Source organism: Kogia breviceps, chromosome 19, assembly GCF_026419965.1.
Source record: "Kogia breviceps isolate mKogBre1 chromosome 19, mKogBre1 haplotype 1, whole genome shotgun sequence".
Classification (NCBI taxonomy): domain Eukaryota; kingdom Metazoa; phylum Chordata; class Mammalia; order Artiodactyla; family Physeteridae; genus Kogia; species Kogia breviceps.
The window spans coordinates 5219526-5240850 of NC_081328.1; the positions used below are offsets into that span (position 1 = coordinate 5219526).

The 21325-nt window shown below is 40.1% G+C and overlaps 1 protein-coding gene across 5 annotated transcripts in view; it reads right to left on the minus strand.

Moving 5' to 3' along the window:
- MAP2K4 (mitogen-activated protein kinase kinase 4) overlaps positions 1-21325 on the minus strand; it is a 103871-nt gene that overhangs the window by 81844 nt on the left and 702 nt on the right. For 3 of the 5 annotated variants that reach the window (XR_009332667.2, XM_059048522.2, XM_067021507.1), the window contains exon 2: positions 11368-11400. The exons of the other annotated variants lie outside the window; for them this stretch is intronic. Coding sequence is in view for 2 of the 3 variants with exons in the window: in XM_059048522.2 (XP_058904505.1) it covers positions 11368-11400 (33 nt within the window). In the remaining variant the exon portion in view is untranslated. The remainder of the gene's footprint in view (positions 1-11367; positions 11401-21325) is intronic. 5 annotated transcript variants of the gene reach the window in all.

Sequence of the window (21325 nt, forward strand, 5' to 3'; positions counted from 1 at the left end):
TGTACCCTCTTCCTGCTCGGCAAACCCACAGCATCCTGCCATCATCATTTTAACTCCCCACCACCCAGAAATGAAACAAGCTCGTTAACCTTATTTTCTAATAATACCATCAGTATTTTTTCAATCAGTGCTTCAAACCTTTTTTATATGTACCACGGTGTTAAGAAAAGCACAGGTGCACAACACAATGAAGGAGAAACAAGGTTGTTCCTGGCTAAGCACCACTGACTTAGAGCTCTAGTGAGTGGCTCCAGGCCACAGGGCTAGAAGATGAATATTTCAGCCAACAGCAGTGCCCAAGTTGGGGAGCTACTAAAACAACCAGATCTGACTTCTTCTTAAAGAGTTTACTTAGAATAATATTATCAACCACACAACAAAGCCAGATTTTTGTCAGATGTTAATTTCTTCCCTTATCTAATTTCTTTCCTCATCTGCCCAAAATACCAATACGGATTCCCACACAGTCATAAATAATTAACTCTTCTAGACTCAATCCTATAAGTTAGCAAGTAGATTAGGATACAGAAAGCTGTGTTTTTTACAGACAATTTAGCATCATACTAGAGGTACCACTTTAGTCCTAGCAGACAGGACATCTTGATCCTTTTCACAACAGAAAATCAACCATCTACTGGCCAAAGTTGATAGTGGGTACCCACTCTTCTTTCCAGGTAACTATAGACTAGCCTGTCTAGAAAGCTTACTGATTCAAAGCTATGTGTCTATTATATGCAGGTAGTTTTGCTACAGACATTGTCTGTGATATAATAAAAAATATATTTGGTATTTGTTGGAGGTTCCTGGCACAGAGCTCCTACAACCCTTGGAATTTCCTGAGCGATGAGCGTCTTTTATTGCACATAACAAGCCTCTTTCCACTGTATCAGAGTTTTTGCTTATTAGGTGGGGGTGGGGAGAACCTCCAAAACTTCAGGATGGAAGGGCTGGTCTCCAGAAAAACCAGTCAAGGGATCAGAGGGTTATAACTTCCAGCCCCACCCACTAACCTCCATGTAAGGCAGAGGGTCTGGAGATCGAGTTCGATCCCCAAAGGCCAACGATTTAATCAATCATACCTATGTAATGAAAGTTTCATGAAAACTCCTAAAGATGAGCTAGGGGAGCTTCCTGGTTGGTAAACATATCAAAGTGCTAGAAGGAGGACAAGCCTAGAGAAGGTGCAGAAGCTCTGCACCTCCTCTCTCTCCACACCTTGCCCTATGCATCTCCTCTATTGGGCTGTTCCTGAGTTAACATGTTTCTAATACATTGGTAAACATAAGTGAAGTGTTTTCCTGAGTTCTGTGAGCTATTCTAGCAAATAAGTGAACCTGGGGGCAGTGGGTAAGGGAACCCTGTAATCTGCAGTCAGCCAAGCAGAAACGTGAGTAGCCTCGGCACCCCACTTGCAGCTGGATCTGAAGTCAGGGCAGCTTTATGGGGCTGAACCCTTTAACTTGTGAGATCTGATGCTAACTCCAGGTAGATAGTGTCAGAATTGAATTGAATTGTTGGGTACCCAATTGACATTGGAAAATGGCTTGCGGTCAGAAAACACGTCAGAGTGGCAAAATGCGAAACACTGAGAAGTGAGGACTATTGAGATTTCCTAACGGCAAAAGAAGTCAGTTTCAAGAAATAAATCTTTCCTTATTTCCATTAATACCTGTAACTGATTTTTTATGCTATCCAAACCTGTAAGCAAGCGTGCAGCTTGCACTACCTAAAGCAGAAGGGAAGCTTTATTTCAAAGGTAACTTCCCCAATTCTAAAACACCGTGAGTAGTTCAGCAATAATTTAATAACTGCAGAGGAAGGGCAAAAAGCCACACACTATACAATTTTCAACTAGTCACCAAGAGCATACCACATCTGTTATATAACAACCCCTTGCTTCTTCGGGAACACACTCAGCATCTGAACGTAAGCACTCTCCTAGTCATACGGATGACTTGTGACCACTGGAAATGAGATTTAGCACTCTGGTGACTTTTCATTAAAAAAGCACCTGCGTATCACAGGAACTCAAATATTTCTTGAATAAATGAATAATCCAAGCTCAAGTTCTGATTTAACACCTTTAGGACAAACAGTTTCACTCAGACAGCTTGACTGGGGGTTTTATCCATACTTCCCAATAGATCTAATTAGTTGCTTCTCTTGTTCTCATTAATCGAAAGATGCATAACTAGAAGTTAAATAGGTTCTCGGAAAAAGTTAGCCAGCAAGCTTTAACGAGAGAAATGCTCCTAACTGTAGAACTTCATGACACATGGATTAGTCGGCCATCCTCTGGCTTTACAAAAGATAGCTGGCATTTTCAACTGCCTTGCGTTGCATGGCTTGTGATCTTTTATACACTCAACCAACTTCTTCCATTTCAGTGCTGTATTACCCTATACATCTTTTTAAAGAAATTTTAAGTCATAATTCACAATCCAAATTTCAATTCAAATCCAACTGTGTTACTACCAAAGCAAATAACAGAGGTGGAAACGAATCAGCATCTTCCATACAAAGCTAATATTGTATATGTATAAGCAATAACTACAGCACTATTATACTCCTCTCACCAACATCCAAATAGCTTCTTTGTACCCCACAGAATAATACTTCCCAATTTTAAAAAAAACCGTTAAGATGTGACTAACACTTTCACTTCTCAGTGGACACAATTAAGTACTATTTGTTGCCCATAAATGTATTCTATAAATTAAGGTTTTTAAAAGGTTAGAATAAAGTAAGATTAATAAAGAGAGTTAAGGGCTTCCCTGGTGGCGCAGTGGTTGAGAGTCCGCCTGCCGATGCAGGGGACACGGGTTCGTGACCCGGTCCGGGAAGATCCCACGTGCCGCGGGGCGGCTGGGCCCGTGAGCCGTGGCCGCTGAGCCTGCGCATCCGGAGCCTGTGCTCCGCAGCGAGAGAGGCCACAACAGTGAGAGGCCCGCGTACCGCAAAAAATAATAATAATAAATAATAAATAAATTTTAAAAATAGAGAGTTAAATGGCACTCAAAGAGGATATACTGCCCCCTATCTACTTTCTAAATATACAGTACAGTACATGAGAGTATTCTGACTGAAATGTCTCTGACCTGTTATTTACAAATTGTGCAAGGTCCAATCAGTGTTAGAACATCACCACGTGGAGACTTTAACAGTGTAGTTACAAGACGGGTGCCTGAACAGGGATAGTGAAATGGGAGAGTTGCTTAAGAAAGGGGGAATCCAGTTTGGGACTTTTAAAGATCTCTTGATCTCTGGTGAAGTCGAAGAACCAGTGGGTATGTGAGACCAGTTCTGCCAAATTAAGATCAGTCCCAAACCAGATTCCAGCTTTGCTCTCTAATTTATATTCAGTGATTAGAACGCTCAGGTCCTTCAAGCATTATCTTGCCAGTACTTGGGAACCAGAGATAGTCATCGAAAGGCAGTTTGGTGAGACTAGAAGTAAATAGGAGTTCTCATCCAAGATACAAACAACACGTGAACTGCTTGTGTTCCAGTTGGCAATTACCTTCTCAGTGACTGGTATGTACTTGTCCAACAGGTGTCATTATTCACCTTTTAGCAGTGACAATTTCTTAAGCAACCCCTGCAGGTCACTAACCCTGCTCAGTCCATGCTGACTCATACCCTTCAGCGCTGGTGCAGTTAAGTCATAGATGATCAATGCAATAATTTGCATTTGACAGAATGCCCCAAACACAAACTTTGTTTCTTGGTTGACAACAGCAACTATTTGCAGAGCCCACAAACGTTTAGAAACACAAGTTAACCAGTCCCGAATGAAAGAATTAATCTAGACAAAAATCACCGATGGTAGCCGGAACCATGAGGTGAAAGGCTGATGGGGAACTTTATTCCATATGAAACACACTGACGGCACCAAAACCCACTGATCAATCTTAACAAGAGCTGCAACCAGAAATTGTATGCCTCCTGATGTGATGCGACAAAAAATACACAGCACCACCTACCAAGTGTTCTTGCCAAAACGTTGAATATCTATGTGATCAAAGCCCTTATTTCTAACTACAAATTAACAGGAAATACAGGGCAATGTGAAACACTAATTACTAAAAGGATGTAATCAGCCAAATCCAAAATGTGCAAAATACTACAAAAAACATCACTCATTTTTTTCAATAAATAAATGGCAAGAAAAAAAGGAGAGAAGGGGGAACTACTATAAAGAAACTTGAGACATATGAACCCAATGCAGCATGTGTGTGGACCTTGTTGAGACCTCAACTTGGAGCAAATCAATTGTAAATAAGGCATTTGTAGGGCATTTGAGGAAATCTGAACATTGAGTGGCTATATGATAATATCGTTTTGTTTATTTAACAGTGTGATAATGGCATTAAAGTTATGTATTTAAGAGTCCTTATCACTTAGAAGATGTGTGACAAACACATTTGTGGAGGAAATAATGATAATCAGAATCAGTTTTAAAATTTTTTAGTAGAGACAGGTAGAGGAGGAGGAACAAATGAAATAAAACTGGCCGGATGCTGCTAATTGTTGAAGCCATGTAATGGCTACATGGGGCTCACTATACTATTCTAAGTTGGAAAACTTCGACCATTAAACGTTTTTTAAAAATTAAATAATGTGCTTTCTTCCACCCCTCACTATAAGACAGTAGGAGGGACATAAACCTGAAGACACAAATTCGTCTGTAAGAGCCTGTACACAAATCTGTCCCCACACAGAGCATGGCCACCTTGTTCACTGACTCCCCAGTCCCCTGGCCTACAAGTCGTCTGAGAATCCCAAAGCAATCCATTCTCTGCGTGTGTCTAGGCCAGAATAATTCTGATTTTTTGAAAATACTTTCTCCCGAGAGGTAGACCCCTCTGTCCCTAGCTTTGGAGCCACAAGAAGGAGTCTTTCCACTTAATGTTCAGTCAGCCTTCTTAGATAACATTTTGAAACTCTCCAGGGCCAGAAAATCAAAAATGATATATAAATATATATCCAGATCTCATGACAATTTTCAAGTGAAGACTCCTCAAAAGCCATTTGGTTTAGAAAATCATTCCTATGAGTGCTCACTGCTTTCTTTCAAGGATCAATAAAACACTATGGTTTATAGCATGTAACATGTGACCAAACCAAGGTCACACAGTCTGCTACTCCTTAGCTGTATGACTTTAGAAAATTCCCTTAACCTTTCTGTGCTTCCGTTCCTCATCTATAATAATTATTATACCTACTTTATAAGATTGTTGGAAGAAATAAAGAGTTAATAACTTACTTAGATAATTTAAATAAAGTGACAGATAAGATTAGATAAATAAAAAGCTTAGACCAGACTTTGGCACACGGTAAATGAGAGTAATCTGTTATTATTTCTACCACATGGTCCGTCTCTACATGTTCAATTTCTCAAAGAACATAAACTTCTTCAGAGTAGGCTCTAGATTTAATCCACCTTTAAAGACCCCAGTGCCTCTTACCACTAGCTGTATAGATATGTTTGTTAAATGTTATATTTGTGCCTCTGTTTATTTAACCTTTAAAGAGGTTCTCTGAAGGGGAGTAAATATGTATACACTTGATTTTCACTTCTGATTAATGTTCACTGATTTCTACCTAATGAGAAAATCAACACCAACATGGCAGGTGCAAGTTTCTTCTAGAACATCTTTTCATCTAGACACTTGTCTCTGGATTTTGAAAGCACTCATAAAATCATGCAGTAAGAATTCAAGTATTTACTATACCTTGTTTGAAAACCATCACCCTAAATGTATAAGCTAAATTGAAAACCACTTTGATTAACTGGAGAGTTCGTTGGGAATAATTTCTGGAAACTTCTCACAAACGTTTTGTCAAATATCCTTTCATTGCTCATAGTAAAGTTCAGAGGCAAATAAAAGGAAACTTTCTGCAACGTGGGAGAATCACTAATTTTTTTCTCATTCAAAAACACCACACAGTAAGCTTCTCCAAATGATTTTTAAGGTGCAATAGATATTTGAAACCTTCCTTCCTCTAGCAACAAAACCAATTTTCAGGGAGAATTAATGTTCCCACCACTTCCAAGATCAAAGATAATTAGGTAGCATTCCCCTTGGAATGGTATATGGTATAAAGGGGACACATGAACCTTGACTCTGCCTATACAACGATTCTTGGGCTTCAATTAGTATAAAAGCTGTTGGAAAGCTTGGGCTTTCCCCTGGCAGTTCATCATGGTCCACAGACAGTGATGAATGTACTAGACGCTCGGTCCTAGGGGCTTACGGCAAACCCTACAATAGTCTCATTTTGTAACTAAGTTCAGCATGTGTATCGATTTAAATAAACCATGTTACCCTCCAGTAGTAGCAAATGTGGTCATTCTGTTTCTTAGGATTGCTGAAAAACTTAGGTGAGCTTAATAAATTCCAAACAATAAAATTTTAGTCATTGGGTACACATTTTTGTTACATAAAATGGGAAATTAGAAGTTAAATTAGTTGAATGTTCTAAGCTCTTAGTTTTAAACACGGGACAGCTTGACCCTCCCTCCACGCCTTCCTTTCCGTGGTTTTTCTATACTCCACCTCCAGTAAAGTCAAATACTCTCTTAAGTGAAATATCATCTTTTACAGAACTTATCAGGTCAGTAAACTTAAAGACTTCCTCAGACTTCTGGAAAGATTCACAAAACAGCCTTCCTCCTCTTTACTGTTTCATTTTTATTATTATCAATTTAAAAGCAATTTGGGGTACTTATTTAAAAAGAAAAGTTTCACAATGAAATGAAAATCTGTCATTAGGATACCTCCATTTTCCCCCAAAATACTTTGGTGTGCAGTGTTACCAAAAGCGATCAGTATCTGTAATCTAATTTCTATTAGTGACTTCAACGATAACAGTCAGCTTTGCAACATGTAAATTTCTAAATAAAGATCCTGTTGCTATGCAAACATTCTCAAGTAAAACAATTTATTAAAGCCATTAAATCTTTTTAGAGCTATCAAAAGTAAAAAAGGCAAAGCTATGGAAACTCAACACTACCAAAACTTGTCTTTAGCACTCAAGAACTCTACAGCCATGGGCAGAAAATGCACTGCAGTAAGTGGGGGGAAAAAAGCTAAAAGTGCCCTTGTATGAAAACTAAATTATTAAGAGTATTTGCCGAATTCCTAACTACTCTCACTTTGATCGGCACAGGATTCTACTAGGCAATTTCTGGGGAAAATCACCAAGCCCTGGGATCTTTAATAGGTCACAATTCTCATACAAGCAAAAAGTCAAAATGCCGATACAATAAGGTGAATTTGACATTTACAAAACCATATCTCAAAAACTGTTTCTAGGCAAATCTCCTGCCCCCCTCCCCCCAACAAATTGGTTTTATAAAGCAAAGCAAATCATATTCTAAAGAACTATGTTTTCAAGTTAGCTCATTAAAGCCACTGCGATATGATCATTCAAACTGAGTCATAAATCACATAAACATATTTACAAGTACAAAATCATTACCTCCAAATGGTAAATGACGAACTAATCAACTTTCTAAATTTAGGAGCTCTACATGGGAAAAAAACATTTTCCCCTGATGTAGTCTTACATACAGACCTTAGAAAAATTCAATAATCTAACAGTGTTAAAGAAATATAACACTGTTGGCTCAAATAACAATTTTATATTAAATATATATTATCTTATATATATTTAGAAAACCAAAAAGCAAATAAATGCAGAAACTATAATTGATAAAAAAAAAAAAAGATCATGAGGTGCAAAGTGGATTTTTATTGAATTTCTACAAAAATCTGGTTCCAAAATTAAATATGCAGTCTCACACTATTTGTCTGTGTGTGTGTGTTAAAAACCTACACACACATCACCAATAAAATGCCACTAACTCATAACAGGCAATTGTAATAAACTGATTGGAACAGTAATGTAACAATATAAAAAATAAAAAGTACATGTAAGTCAAACAATGGGGGGAAATTAATCCTTCAGAGCTTCCATTAGTCATCAGAACCATCTTAAAATAAATCTTTCTGGTTTACGATGGAGACTTGAGCATTTGAAGCAGACTCAATCATGGTGGGCTTTTAACAATACGTACTTTTGTGTTCTTTGTACTCCCTCCCCTCCTACAACTACTGTACGCTATGTAATTATTTTTAATGAATTAAACTGTAGTTTCTCTGAAAATTCTGAAACACCCTTAAAATAAAACTGGAGATTCTGGCACTAGAGTATGCCCTAATAGTTAAGAAAACATTGCTTTGGTGATTTCAAGCCCTTTATTTTTAAAGAATTGAGTGGCTACTTTTAACATACAGTTAATGGCTATATTCTAGAGCAAACTGGAAGACTGATTTTCTGCAAACGTTACCAAATTGCATTTATAATTTTTAAGACATGCAAATCATAGGACCAGCTTGGGAAAAAGTGTTAATATATGTAAGCAACTGAAAACTTACCCTAAAATATAGGAACCAATAGTTCAAAAATAAATGCTGTGACCTCAGAGCTGGCCCCCGTACCATCATTCCAGTTCCAACCCTCCCTTTCCTCAAGACTTCCACTGAGGTCCAAGCCAGCACAGACAGCTTGCTTGACTCCAAAGCAGGACAGGCCACTGTTGGATCTCTGAGCCGTGGTCTCCAACCAGGAAAGCGGCTATCATGAGACCCCACAGCAGCCCTCACATCAGTCCTCTCTCAGGACAGAACAGTGGAAGCACAGGTGCCCAGTGCACATGCCCTCCTGCATCACCTCACCCTGGGTTCAGCTACTAATCAATCCGCAGCATCAGCAGTCGTATGCTTGCAATCAACGCAGGAACAACCCTGGTCCACTGCACTAAGAGCCCGCTAAGGGCAGAGACCTATTCTATTCACTTCTGCCCCAATAATCTCCCTCATTTGATGGTACCTGTGTGTCCAACATGTGCTCTGTGAATGAATGTATAAAACTGTACGAATTCCAAAAGCTGGAAAATTGAGAAGGACCTCCCAAAGACAGAGGGAGAAATAAAAGGGGAGATATGAGAAAGCAGCCCCAGTGTAAAGAGGTAGTGAAGGCAACCAAAAGTAGGCATCAAGTGGGAATACACAGCTAGGTTCTGCCACGTGTAAGTAATAAAGCAAGCAGCACTGCAAACCTATCATTTCTGTAACAGTGGGAGAGGGACAGTACCATTTAGAAAGTCTAAAGGCATTTTACATCTACCTACAGAGCCATTTATAGTCATTGTATACACAATTTTAAATTTAATAAAATCAACGTTTCTCTTGTTTTATGTTCACAATAGGACTAAGAGAAAAAAGCAACAGTGCAAATGCAGTTTTAAATTTTTTAAATGTCAGCATTTTTCTTAAATTAGATTTTATGTCAATATGCAAATAAAAATTAAAAAGTATATTAAATATTAACAGAAATATTTAAACAAAGCTAAAAACTATCATAGCAGATGTGTTAAAATTAAAATATAGCATAAAATAGAAGTTGTAACTACATTACATGTAGATATGTATCATCTACGTAGGTTCACTATGAGCAGGAAATCATATACTATTTTTATTTAAGTTAAGAGAAGGATGACAATGATGGACCAATTAAAAATTTTTATCCAAGGATCTAGCTGCCCTACTCTATTGCTCATTATATATTTATATCATGGATAAACCAATCAAGAAATAAATTTCTGTTAACTACTTTTCAAAGAAAGTCACAATGTTCAACCAATGGAAATTAACCATTTTGATTCCATCAGAAAATTTTAAAACAGAGAAATGTTTTCTCCAGGTTAAACTTTATTTTGTTTGAACTAACTTACTTAAGAATGATACATATCAGAGGATCTAAAAGGTACAGCATGGTAACTACAGTAAACAATACAGCATTATATACTTGAAAGTTGCTAGAAGAGTAGATCTTAAAGGTTCTTACTACAAAAAAGAAACACTAATTATGTGAGGTGATGGAGGTGTTAACTAACCCTACTGTGGTAATCATCTCGCAATATGTAAGGGCATCAAATCATCACGCGTACACCCTAAACTTACACAATGTCATATGTTAACTACATCTCATAAAGCTGGGGGTAAAAGACAATGATGTACATCAAAAGGAGGTCGTGGAGTTCCCTGGTGGCCTAGTGGTTAGGATTCCAGGCTCTCACTGCTGTGGCCCAGATTCAATCCCTGGTCAGGGAACTGAGATCCCATGAGCCTCGCGGCACAGCAAAAAAAAAGCGGTCATTATTCTTCCCCACTCTATGAGTCAACAAGCAGAAGATGAATACATTATATTTTGGGATATATTTATGTTAACTGGAGAACAGCCTTCTTGAGTTGGGAGCTTTTGAACTGCATTTTATACAAATGACATTTAAGTTCAAAATGCATTTGTTTTGGCTTTATAAATTTTTCTTTCTTATAGAAAACCTATTCTGTAGTATATGAAGACTGGTACCCTAACATACAACTAGTCTAAGGCTTCCCTAGTGGCGCAGTGGTTAAGAATCCACCTGCCAATGCAGGGGACACAGGTTTGAGCCCTGGTCCGGGAAGATCCCACATGCCGTGGAGCAACTAAACCCACGTGCCACAACTACTGAGCCTGCACTCTAGAGCCCGTGAACCACAACTACTGAAGCCCACGCACCTAGCGCCCGTGCTCCGCAACAAGAAAAGCCACTGCAAGGAGAAGCCTGTGCACAGTAACGAAGAGTAGCCCCCTCTCACCACAACTAGAGAACGACTGCGCACAACAACGAAGACCCGATGCAGCCAAAAATAAATAAATAAATAAATAAAATTTATTAAAAAACAAACAAAAACCCTCGTCTATATTGGGGGGTGGGGAGGAGGAAGAAAAAAGCTTTGTTTTAAAGAAAAACATTAAAATTCACTAAATGTATCCTTTAAAATAAATCAATTTTAAAGCATGAGGTCTCAGAATACAGTTATACTGTATACTTTCTGCACTCCAATCTTGAAAGTGAACTTTCCTCAACCTGTGATTTAAATTATGGCTAAGTCCAAATATCTATGTGCATCTTTCTATATAACTATATACATATAAATAGATATCTTTCTATACCTATATACATCTTTCTAAATCTAGTACATCTGTCTGTATCTATATACATCTTTCTATACTTACATACATTTGAATACCTAAATATATGTTTCTCCTATTTCAATTGCAGGTGAAAGCAAGAATATAACACAGTTGTTTTAGGGGTTTTTTTGTATTTGCAAAATGAATGAAAAATGGAAGCTCTTTTAAAGTAAAATTGCCATGGTTGGTTAGTTGAAACAACAGTGGACACATTCCCAATACCAAGAAGGATATGAAAAAATTAGGTAGCATAATATCATAAAATTTGTAGCTTACTTTGTGCCTTTTCACAGAAGTTTATCTGAAAGCCTAAAGTAAAAGAGATAAGTTCCAGTTCATTTACTGTAAATCAAACAAACCAAAATTAGAACATGACATAGCATTTTTATATTACATTCAAGAACAGTTCAAATCACATACCTCCACCATCACAGATAAAACTATAACATACGGGCTTTCTTCAAAAACTCATCTCTTTCTGACTTAATTGTACTTTATTATACGAAACTGAAATCAAGTTTAAATTATAAGAGTTATGTTGTCTTTACCATTAATTTTTACATCTATCCAATAAAAAGAATAGCTATTAGCCCCTGGAAGTTAAGAACAACTTTTAAGACAGTTTTGTCAATTTCTTCAATCTACAAGTTCAGAACATATCACAAGCTATTTTGTTAACTCAAGTTACTGACTTGGAATTACTCGATTAATTACTACCCCTGATTCAAAAGCTTTGGTAGTTTATAAATTGTGAGAGCTAAATACACATAGCAACATTCTGCCAGTGAGCTAACCTCAAATGATAAGACAGTGAACTACTAAAGAGGTGCTTAAATTCCTGTGAAGTAGGCCTGAAAAAAGACCATGTCCCTAGAAACGGTAAGTAGGACTATAGCAGTTATAGGAAGAAAACCTCTGAATTCTCCTTAGAAACATAAACATGTTTTCCAAATTCAATTGGAACTGGTTATACCTTATGCATATATTTATACAGATGTAATTTTGTAAAATGCACCTAGTAAAGTAAGCTGTTCAAAACAAAAGCCTTCCCAAAATATTCATTTGCCATCATAGTCTATTGGGTGAATTTCTGGTTTTCTTAGTGGTCTACCTATGCTTGTGTTTATTATTGCTTTGGGGAACAAAATGGGGAAAGCAAATTTAGACTGAGTATCACTCAAGTTGTAGTTACATAAATTCAATCAAAACTTGCAGGAAAAAAAGCCAGGACTAAAAAGGATATGTTTAAGTAGTCTTTCCCATCCAGCTTTGAAATTCCTAGGATTTTAAGATATAGTACCTATAATGCACAAAACCTGAAAAATGGCTAATGTAGCTACTCTGACATGAAGGTACCTTCGGGACACAAAAGTAACCCACTGCCTACTTACTACCTGATGGCAAAGTGGGAGGAAGTGGGAGTGGAGACTTCAAGGGACTGAAGTCCTGGGGGCAAACTGGAGGCAGTGCCCTGACACTTGTCTCTCTACTGCTGAGGCTCCATACACGTGCTGCCCCCCCTGCCCCACCCCACCTCACCACCCCCCCCAGATGTGCGGCAGGAACAGACTTCAGAAGGAAACACAAACAAACAACAAAAAATGGATTCTGTGGATCTTATAAGCCTAAGCAACTAAACACCAGACAGCCTCCGACCAGGCAAAATGAGCTGGCACAAGTCAGGAGGAAAGGGAGCTGGCAGCTGGCACTGTGGAAGCAGCAGTGGAATAGGAAACACAGAGGAGCCTGGCCGCAGCTCAGAAGCCCATCTCCCACCCCCTCCGCTAGAAGAGGAAATGGAAAATTCACCTGGAGACTAGAGAGGAAGCTGGTGAAACACTGAAACAATTTCAAGGATAGTTACTATTCTCTTCTCAGCTCTCAATATGCTCAAGAGTTGCTACTAGGCAGCAAAAATAAAAGGTGAGGGAAGAGGTGAACTAAACAGCAAGATGAATGGGGAAAGGAGCAAGAAAAATAAACCTGAAAAGTACCTGAAAAAGAATGAACTGGATCTGTATAGCTGTATAAAAATAAGTTAAAGGATAAAAGTATAATGAATAGGAAAAAAATTTAAGGTATATGTAACTAGGAATGTTAGAACATCACCAATTACTCCCCTAACACATCAGAAGTTAAGCCCACTTTTAAATGCTAAAAAATTCTCAAAACTTGAAGTTCTGTCATCAGTACAGAATCCATACGTATAGCTAAAAGGGAAGGGGTGAAATTCTCAAAGCATAACTACAGACTTGCTCTTTTTACCTAATTATGGATGAAGTAACCAGATGAACAGATTCTAAGGACTCATACATACATCTATCTCTGCATTATTTCTCACTCAGAAAAGACTTGCTAACTGACAAGCACAGGCTAAAGTAACTGGAACAGATGGCTCACCTTTACCTTGGAACTCCAGGTAATCATCAATTAAATCAGATAAAAAGCCATTACCTAAATCTTTCTAGACCTCTAAAAGACTACACACACACACACACACACACACACACACACACACACACACACACACACACACACGGGGTTGGGGGGGGATGGGGGAGAAACTCTATAAGAGAGAGATTATATATATGAAAAAGAACCAGGGGGACTTCCCTGGTGGCGCAGTGGTTAAGAATCCGCCTGCCAATGCAGGGGACACGGGTTCGATCCCAGGTCCGGGGAGATCCCACATGCCGCGGAGCAACTAATAAGCCTGTGCGCTACAGCTACTGAGCCTGCGCTCTAGAGCCTGCGAGCCTCAACTACTGAGTCCACGTGCTGCAACCACTGAAGCCCGCGCGTCTAGAGCCCATGCTCTGCAACAAGAGAAGCCACCGCAATGAGAAGCCCGCGCACCGCAACAAAGAGTAGCCCCCGCTCGCCGCAACTAGAGGAAGCCTGCGCGCAGCAACGAAGACCCAACGCAGCCAAAAAAAAAAAAAGAACCCACAAAGGTCAGAGAGTTGGTGCTTACAGTACAGATGTGGGAAAGTACATGGCCCCAGCCAAGTTTCTTTTCATTAAATCTCAGACCCCCCAAGAATAAATATTGAGACGTACAGGGCAGGGTGCTAGTAGGCCTACCAAAGAAAGAAAGCTCTGTGGGGCTTCTTCCCCTCCTTTTTCTCACCAGGACTCTCCCACCACATTTTCCCCTCATTCTCACTGTCCAACCTCAATCTTGAGAGTCCTTAACTGGCCATAACTGGAAACCTACAATTTACTGTATTTACCAAATAAAGTGAGCTTGCCTGTAACCGTTTAAAAGGCTGTTTAGGATGTGTATAAGTGTATATTAAAACCAAAGGCAAAGAGCACTTGAGAAAGTATAAAACAAAATGAAGAACGTCAGACCAGGGTTCTAGTTCCAACTGTGAAACTCAAAAGCGGCATCTTGCTTGAGCCCCAGTTTCCTCATTTATATATAAAATTAAGAATACTATCAAGCAATCTTAGAATTTGAAACGGCGTGTCCACGTGTAATTTTGATTGTCTAGTGGCCCTCACGGGGCACAGCCACCACCCGCACTGCCCTTCGCCTGGGCTGAAGGCATAATGGGGGGGAGGGCGGGACAGGGGCGTAAGCAGCTTCCCACCTCCTCAGCAGCGCCTTATAGTTTCCTGGGCACCCTGGATTCTGGTAACGCTGCAAAGGAATACTGAACTCCAGTATGAAGCCACACTGACACAACGAAAACCACAGCTGCCTGCCTCATTGGGCCAGGCCCACAGAGCAAGCTCCCCGATCTTCCTTCTGCCACAAGCACGAAGAGGCCAGCAGCTCGCCGCCTTCCAACTTCAACCTCAAAATTTTGGCCTGAGCCTTCAACTGCAAAGTTGCTCATAGTATACCATTATGACTCTGACATCTCAGCATTTATCTAAGCTTATCCAAACTTTGTATTTTCATTGTACTTAGAGTGAGTTCCACAAGATTTCCCGCTGTGTTACTTCCCTGAGCTTTCCTGACTTCACCTTTCTCAAACTTAAAAGGGACCCACCTTCATTTAGTAATTCCAGGTTATTTGCGTCATCCAGAACCACTCATGATTTTATGACTACTAATCTTTTCCACATTTTTAAAAATTCAGGATCTCGTCAGCCCTCATATGCCAGTTCCTTTCCTTGCTGTGGCTGATGACCACCTTATTCACCCTTCGGTTTGTAGCTAAGCACCGTGTTACGGTCGAGCCCGTTCAAGGAAGCCTAGCACACCCGGGGGGAACAACTCAACAGCCATGTGACTGTGCGCAAGTACCTCACCTCTATAAGCCTCAACTTTCTCATCTGCAAAACAGAATAATATCCGAAAGTGTTTTGTGATGATTAAATAAGGTAATAAATGCAACACAGAGCCCGGGATAGCACAGGTTAATGTTTTCTGTCATTATTATTCCTGGTCTCTCCCTCAGGTGAGCAACGATTATGGTACCTTCCCTATCAGACCAGCTTAACCCACACAAAACCAGTCCCTCTCCTTTCATTTCCAGTCACCAAGAGAGGTAAAAGCAAAGGATTCCACACTCTGCCTCTCCGTTACAGCCCTTCCTACACCCAGCCTGCTGTCCTGAGGACTTAACTCCGGAGTGGGTACTGTCTCCTGGCAGGAACCTAACCCAGATCTCAGGGACACTGGCAAACGCATCAGGAGAGCCATTTAATGTTGCTTCTTTTTCAGTAAAGTCAGGCACAGATAGACACATATATATACATATATATGTCAGATATATAACAGAGATCTATCTGGCAACCCTTTTCTAGCTTCCCCCTTTTGAAAACTTTGGGTGACTGTTGGTAAGATGAGATATAATACAGCTTTGAAAGAGCTGCTTTGGTGTCCACTTCCACCATCCTTCCCCCTGGTGGGGAATGTCATGCTGTTCTTCAAGAATCAAGCCGTGCACGACGGACTGCCAGCTTCTCTGTAAAGGTCCATGTTGAGCTGTGTAAACTACTGGCCAAGGCTCCCTCTCACTGCGTGGCTGTTAGGTCAAGCCAGTCTCCTCTCTCCTTGCCCTTGAATCCTTTCTACAGGTTCATGTTAATTTGCAACCTTGCCAAGAGTGTGAGGAGACACATGGAGACTTCCTGGAGTCGGGGAAAAAGGGCCAGAAGCTAACCCACGCCCATTAGCAGGACAGTAAGCTGCCCAGATGACAAATTTAGCCAGGATAGCAACGTATGCTATTAACTCTTAGGCTAGGTAGGTGCCTTTTCCATACTATGCATAGTGCTGAAAGAGTTCTATTACCTTTCAACATCTAATTAAAGTTTTCTACTTGCCTGTAGATTTGCAATCAAAATGCCCCCAAATTCAAAGTGCCAGGGTAAACGCCCCAGCAAGTTCAGAACTCTGCAACACAAAGAAGCATCAGGAAGCCCTGAGGCTCCAAAATCAACCCAAACATGGCTGGATGCATACAGCTTCCACCCCCTGACTGAAACCTAAAATAATCTCTTCCTTCTATTCCTGCATCTGCATCACTTCTGGCAAAGATTCTTCTCTCAGACCTGAATGGCTGAAGTGGCTTAAACAGAGCTCGGAGAAACCATGTGAACCTGGGGAGAAGAGTAGGAAGAGCAAAGGCTGCCTGTCACCAGGTGGGTTAAGACCCGCATCAACCAGGGCAAATTCCTTAATTTGAATGTCAGTTCCCTAATATATGAAAGGGGACCATCCTTAAACAGCACTTATGACCATCAAATTAGGTAAAGACAGTGAAAAAAGAGCTGTGTTAACTACTAGCTTCCCTTCCTAATTTTAAATCTGAATTCAACTTCCTCAGGTTGCCTCATGTGGGCTTGTCTCTATCTCCTAGAGATGCAGACTGACCTGAATTATGTGTGATGGAGTTGATCTGACCTCCAGACCCCTAAAAATAAGAAAGACTCTACGGGCCCAAATCAACCCAGCTTCTCAAATTAGCTAACAGAAATTGAATGGAAAAAGAGAAATTTGCAAAAAAAGAAACATGACTCAAAATACAGGGTTCACTAATATCCCTTCTTAAACAAGTTTCAACACACACTCACACTCTAATAAGGGACATTAAAGGAAAATGTGAGAAAATAAGTATCCTGAAAGCGTTATACTTTTCTACTTTTAAAAATTTTAATACTAGGGTTGCTCTCCTTTTTAAGGAACATACACAAATGCAATATGTGCTTTGAGGAGGGACCAATTTCCTGACCTGGATTTTATTTAACAGGTTATGTCAAATAAATGGTGAAAGAAATAGTGTGCAACACAGTGGGAAAAGCAAGCAATTCTAGGGTCTGGTACCTTATCCACTGTCAGCACAATTCAGTTCTTTAAATTGGGATAAAGGCACCCTCCTATGGTTCTTGAAAACCACAAACTAAATGGTAAAAATAGAAAGACAGTCAAATATAATCACAAATAGGGCATTTCATACTAATTTTTTATATTCAAATATTATTGGGAGAAAAAAGTATACTGATTTTAAATCTTCACTTTTTCTTAACAGGTATGTTTCATTACACTTGAAAGCTCTGTTTTATTTTGTAAATATTTTTACTAAGGTATAATTGACACACATTATATTAGTTTCAGGTGTACAGCCTGATTCGCTATTTGTGCATATTGTGAAGTGATCGTCACACAGTAAGTCTAGTTACCAACTGTCACCGCACAGACTTAAATAATTCTTTTTCTTGTGATGAGAACTTTTAAGCTCTACTCTCTTAGCAACTTTCAAGTATGCAGTACAGTATTATTAACTATAGTGGCTATGCTGTACATTATTTTGCACATTTTTTAAAAGTAAAATCAAGCTATCATCTTTTTACTTAAATTGATATTTATAATATGTTCAGCTGAGGGTAAATGGGTAAGGACTGGACTAGTCCATAACTTTTCTGTTATACATCTATATTTGAGACTCAAAAAAAGAAAAACTACCTACATGAGTACATTAAGAGAATCAGAGGCACTTACAACATATACTTTATAACCAGTTCCTGTAACAAGTACTTTACAAATGTCTCCATGTTTTTCAGACTCAATTATAGATTCTAACTATTCTACACATTTTTTAAACTCACATTTCTCAGCTATCCAAGTAAAGTTTAAGAAAAAGTTTTATTTTTCCCTGCTTTAAGTCTCCTATAATAAATTTAACTTCTTGTGTTCATGAGATTTTTAAAAATCTACTACATTTTAAGGGTTTAGTAACTAAAACATTTAAATAGCCATGTCTAATAGCAATCCTTATATATGTATAGACATTTTATAATTTTCAAAGTCCTTTCATGTGCATTAATCTAATAATGTGATTCTCACAACAGCCGTGTAAGGTATTATCCCTATTTTAACAGATAAGAAACTCAGATGAGTTCAGAAAATGTAGGTAATTTCCCCAAGGTCACAGAGCTTGTACGCGGCAGAGCAGTTACCTGAACCCAGGGAGAATAAAGACTCATCAAGAATACTCTGACCAGAAATGCTCAATAATGGAAAATTGAAATAAACAGGGCAGAGAAAAGGGTAAGACCCAGTAATAATGAAGCTAAAGAAACTGTGTGATGGATCATGAGGGGTTAGGGACTCATCTGCTAATATTGAAAGAGACAATTAATTAGACCATTACAAATAAGAGTATTGTTGCTATTAACAATGATGATGGCTAACATGTATCGATCACATCCTTACTGTGTATCAGGCCCACACTTTATATGCATTCTCAGAGTTCCTGTAAGGTAAGCATTATTCCTGCTTCCCAACTGAGAAACTCAGGCTTGGAGAGGTTAAGTATCTTGCCCAAGGTCACAAAATTCTTAAATCCCGATGAGGGGATTCAAATCCAGGACACCAGAGCTCTGGCTTAACTCAAGCATTATTATATTTAAAAACAAACAAAAAAACCCCAATAATTCTCAACTGAGACCACTCTTGGGCCACAACCCTCAAGCCATGAAAATACGTGCAGGGTGACCCAGTGCCCAGCACGGTGCTTCTCACACAGAACGACCATCAATGTCTGTTATATGATATGTATTCCATGTGTCCCACAGCTAAACCCTGCTATTGGAAAGAGTCTGGCCATTAAAAACTCCCAGAGAGGGCTTCCCTGGTGGCGCAGTGGTTGGGAGTCCGCCTGCCGATGCGGGAGACGTGGGTTCGTGCCCCGGTCCGGGAGGATCCCACATGCCGCAGAGCAGCTGGGCCCGTGAGCCATGGCCGCTGCGCCTGCGCGTCCGGAGCCTGTGCCCCGCAACGGGAGAGGCCACAGCGGTGAGAGGCCCGCGTACCACAAACAAACAAACTCCCAGAGAGACAGTGCTTTGGGGGTGGCAGGTGACCATGCTTGGGGGGGTGGGTGGAGGGGAGTGGCATTTACCAAACATCTTCAAAGGACCTGAAGTATGATCTAAAGCCAAAGATCTGACAGGTGAAGTAAGGGAGGTTGGGCTCTAACATCACAAGACAAACAAAAAAGATCCTACACAGCTGCTTAAGCTCACGCTTTGTAACCTGGATTGTGCTAGAGAATGTCCTGCGAGTTTCAAGTGCTTCTCTTCATTCTGAGTAACTGAGAGAGGTTCAAGAAGATACAACAGGTTCCTGAGTCAATCAAGGCTAGACACAGTACTGATAAAAGGAAATTGATCAAAAATTCAGAGAGAAGTCTTATGCCCTCCCTCTCCCTTTTAAACTGGGTTCTGCTTATTAGAAAGTTCAGTTTACTGGTATCAAAACCCAGGGGTGGGAGAGGAGAATGGAGCGCATCGGAATAATTCCTAAACACGATGACTTTCTCTGAGTTCCTAGAACACTCCAAGCTCTTTCCTACTTTGGAATCTTCACACACACTGTTCCCTCAGCCTAGAACCCTCTTCTTTATCGTAACGGAGTCCTCTTTCCAAACAGGTCTTCTGTGACCATCTTACCAAAGCGGACTGCCCCCTCCCCCCCATTAACTTCTAACCCAGCTTGTTACCTTCATTACACTTTTCTCAATTAGCAATTTTTCTTATTTATCTGCATATTGTCTTCCCTCCCCAATCCTATCAGGAGGGTAAGCGCCATCAGGAATGAGACCGTCTGACTCCCTCTTTTCTATATACCCAGCACTAGAGCACTATGCCTGGCACTAGGCAGATGCTCAATAAACATTTTTGAACAAAAATTAATTTCTACAGCTTTTTCGAACTATCAGACTCCCTACTCATCCCCTCCCCCCACCCCCAAAGAAACCTTGCATTTTTATAAGCTTTGTAAGTCACCTGTTTTGGATATGCAATATAATCTTAAATTGTCATTTTGCTGTTTCATTTCAGCACCACCACCACCAACGAGACTGTAGAGCTGGAAGAACAGGAAACCCATCCTGTACTTCATCTGTATATTGTACAACACAGTGGCATCCAATAACTAATTTAATTTGAATTATCTGAGGGCCTGCACAGAAAGTGTCCTTTGAGCTCTGACATCATCCTGTCTATATATCTATCACTGTTGCTTACGTATATCCCATGGGGAGGGGGACAGGGATATAAAAATGAATAAAATCCCGCCTCTGCTTCATGAATCACCCTCTCATAAACCCGAAATACTCAACAAACGTCAAACCTAACCAGACAGACGGTTAAGATAGACCTCGGAGCCCTTCAGGAAGATTTTAATCAAAGAGTAACCGTGGTCACACGGACCACGAAGTGTACCCCAACTGATGCTGCTAATAATTTAATGCGAGCAAGTCTGCGAAAGTTGTCAAGAGATTTCTGAGATTCACTGTTTTCAAAGATAACATTACTACTCAAAATTCCCCAGTAGACTCAAGGAAACGGTCCCTCACGGGCTGGGGCCTGGTATTTTCACAACAGCCCCTGTCAAGAGCCACACAGAGCTAATAAGCATTCCCACTGGGGAAAGTCATTAATTAGGAGGGCTGCTTCAGATGTGCAGTCCCCGCAGAGAACCACTCTGACCCCTGCCTTTCGATTTCCCGGATCTCTGCATTTCAACCGAGCTCCCTCTGTTTCATTTATTCATTTATTTATTTATTTATTTGGTCTGCATGCCAGGCTAACACAGAAACCCCCGGCCTCTCCCGGGCCAAGGGCTGTCTCATCACCTTACAGGTGGCACGGGCCTGAACACCACCGCCCCACCCGTCCAGCGCGCAGAAACCTGCAGAAGTTTGGAAACCGAGGGTCCAGGAGGACCGCGGAGCACAGAGGTCAGGCGGCGGCCGGGCCCGGCGGCGCCCGC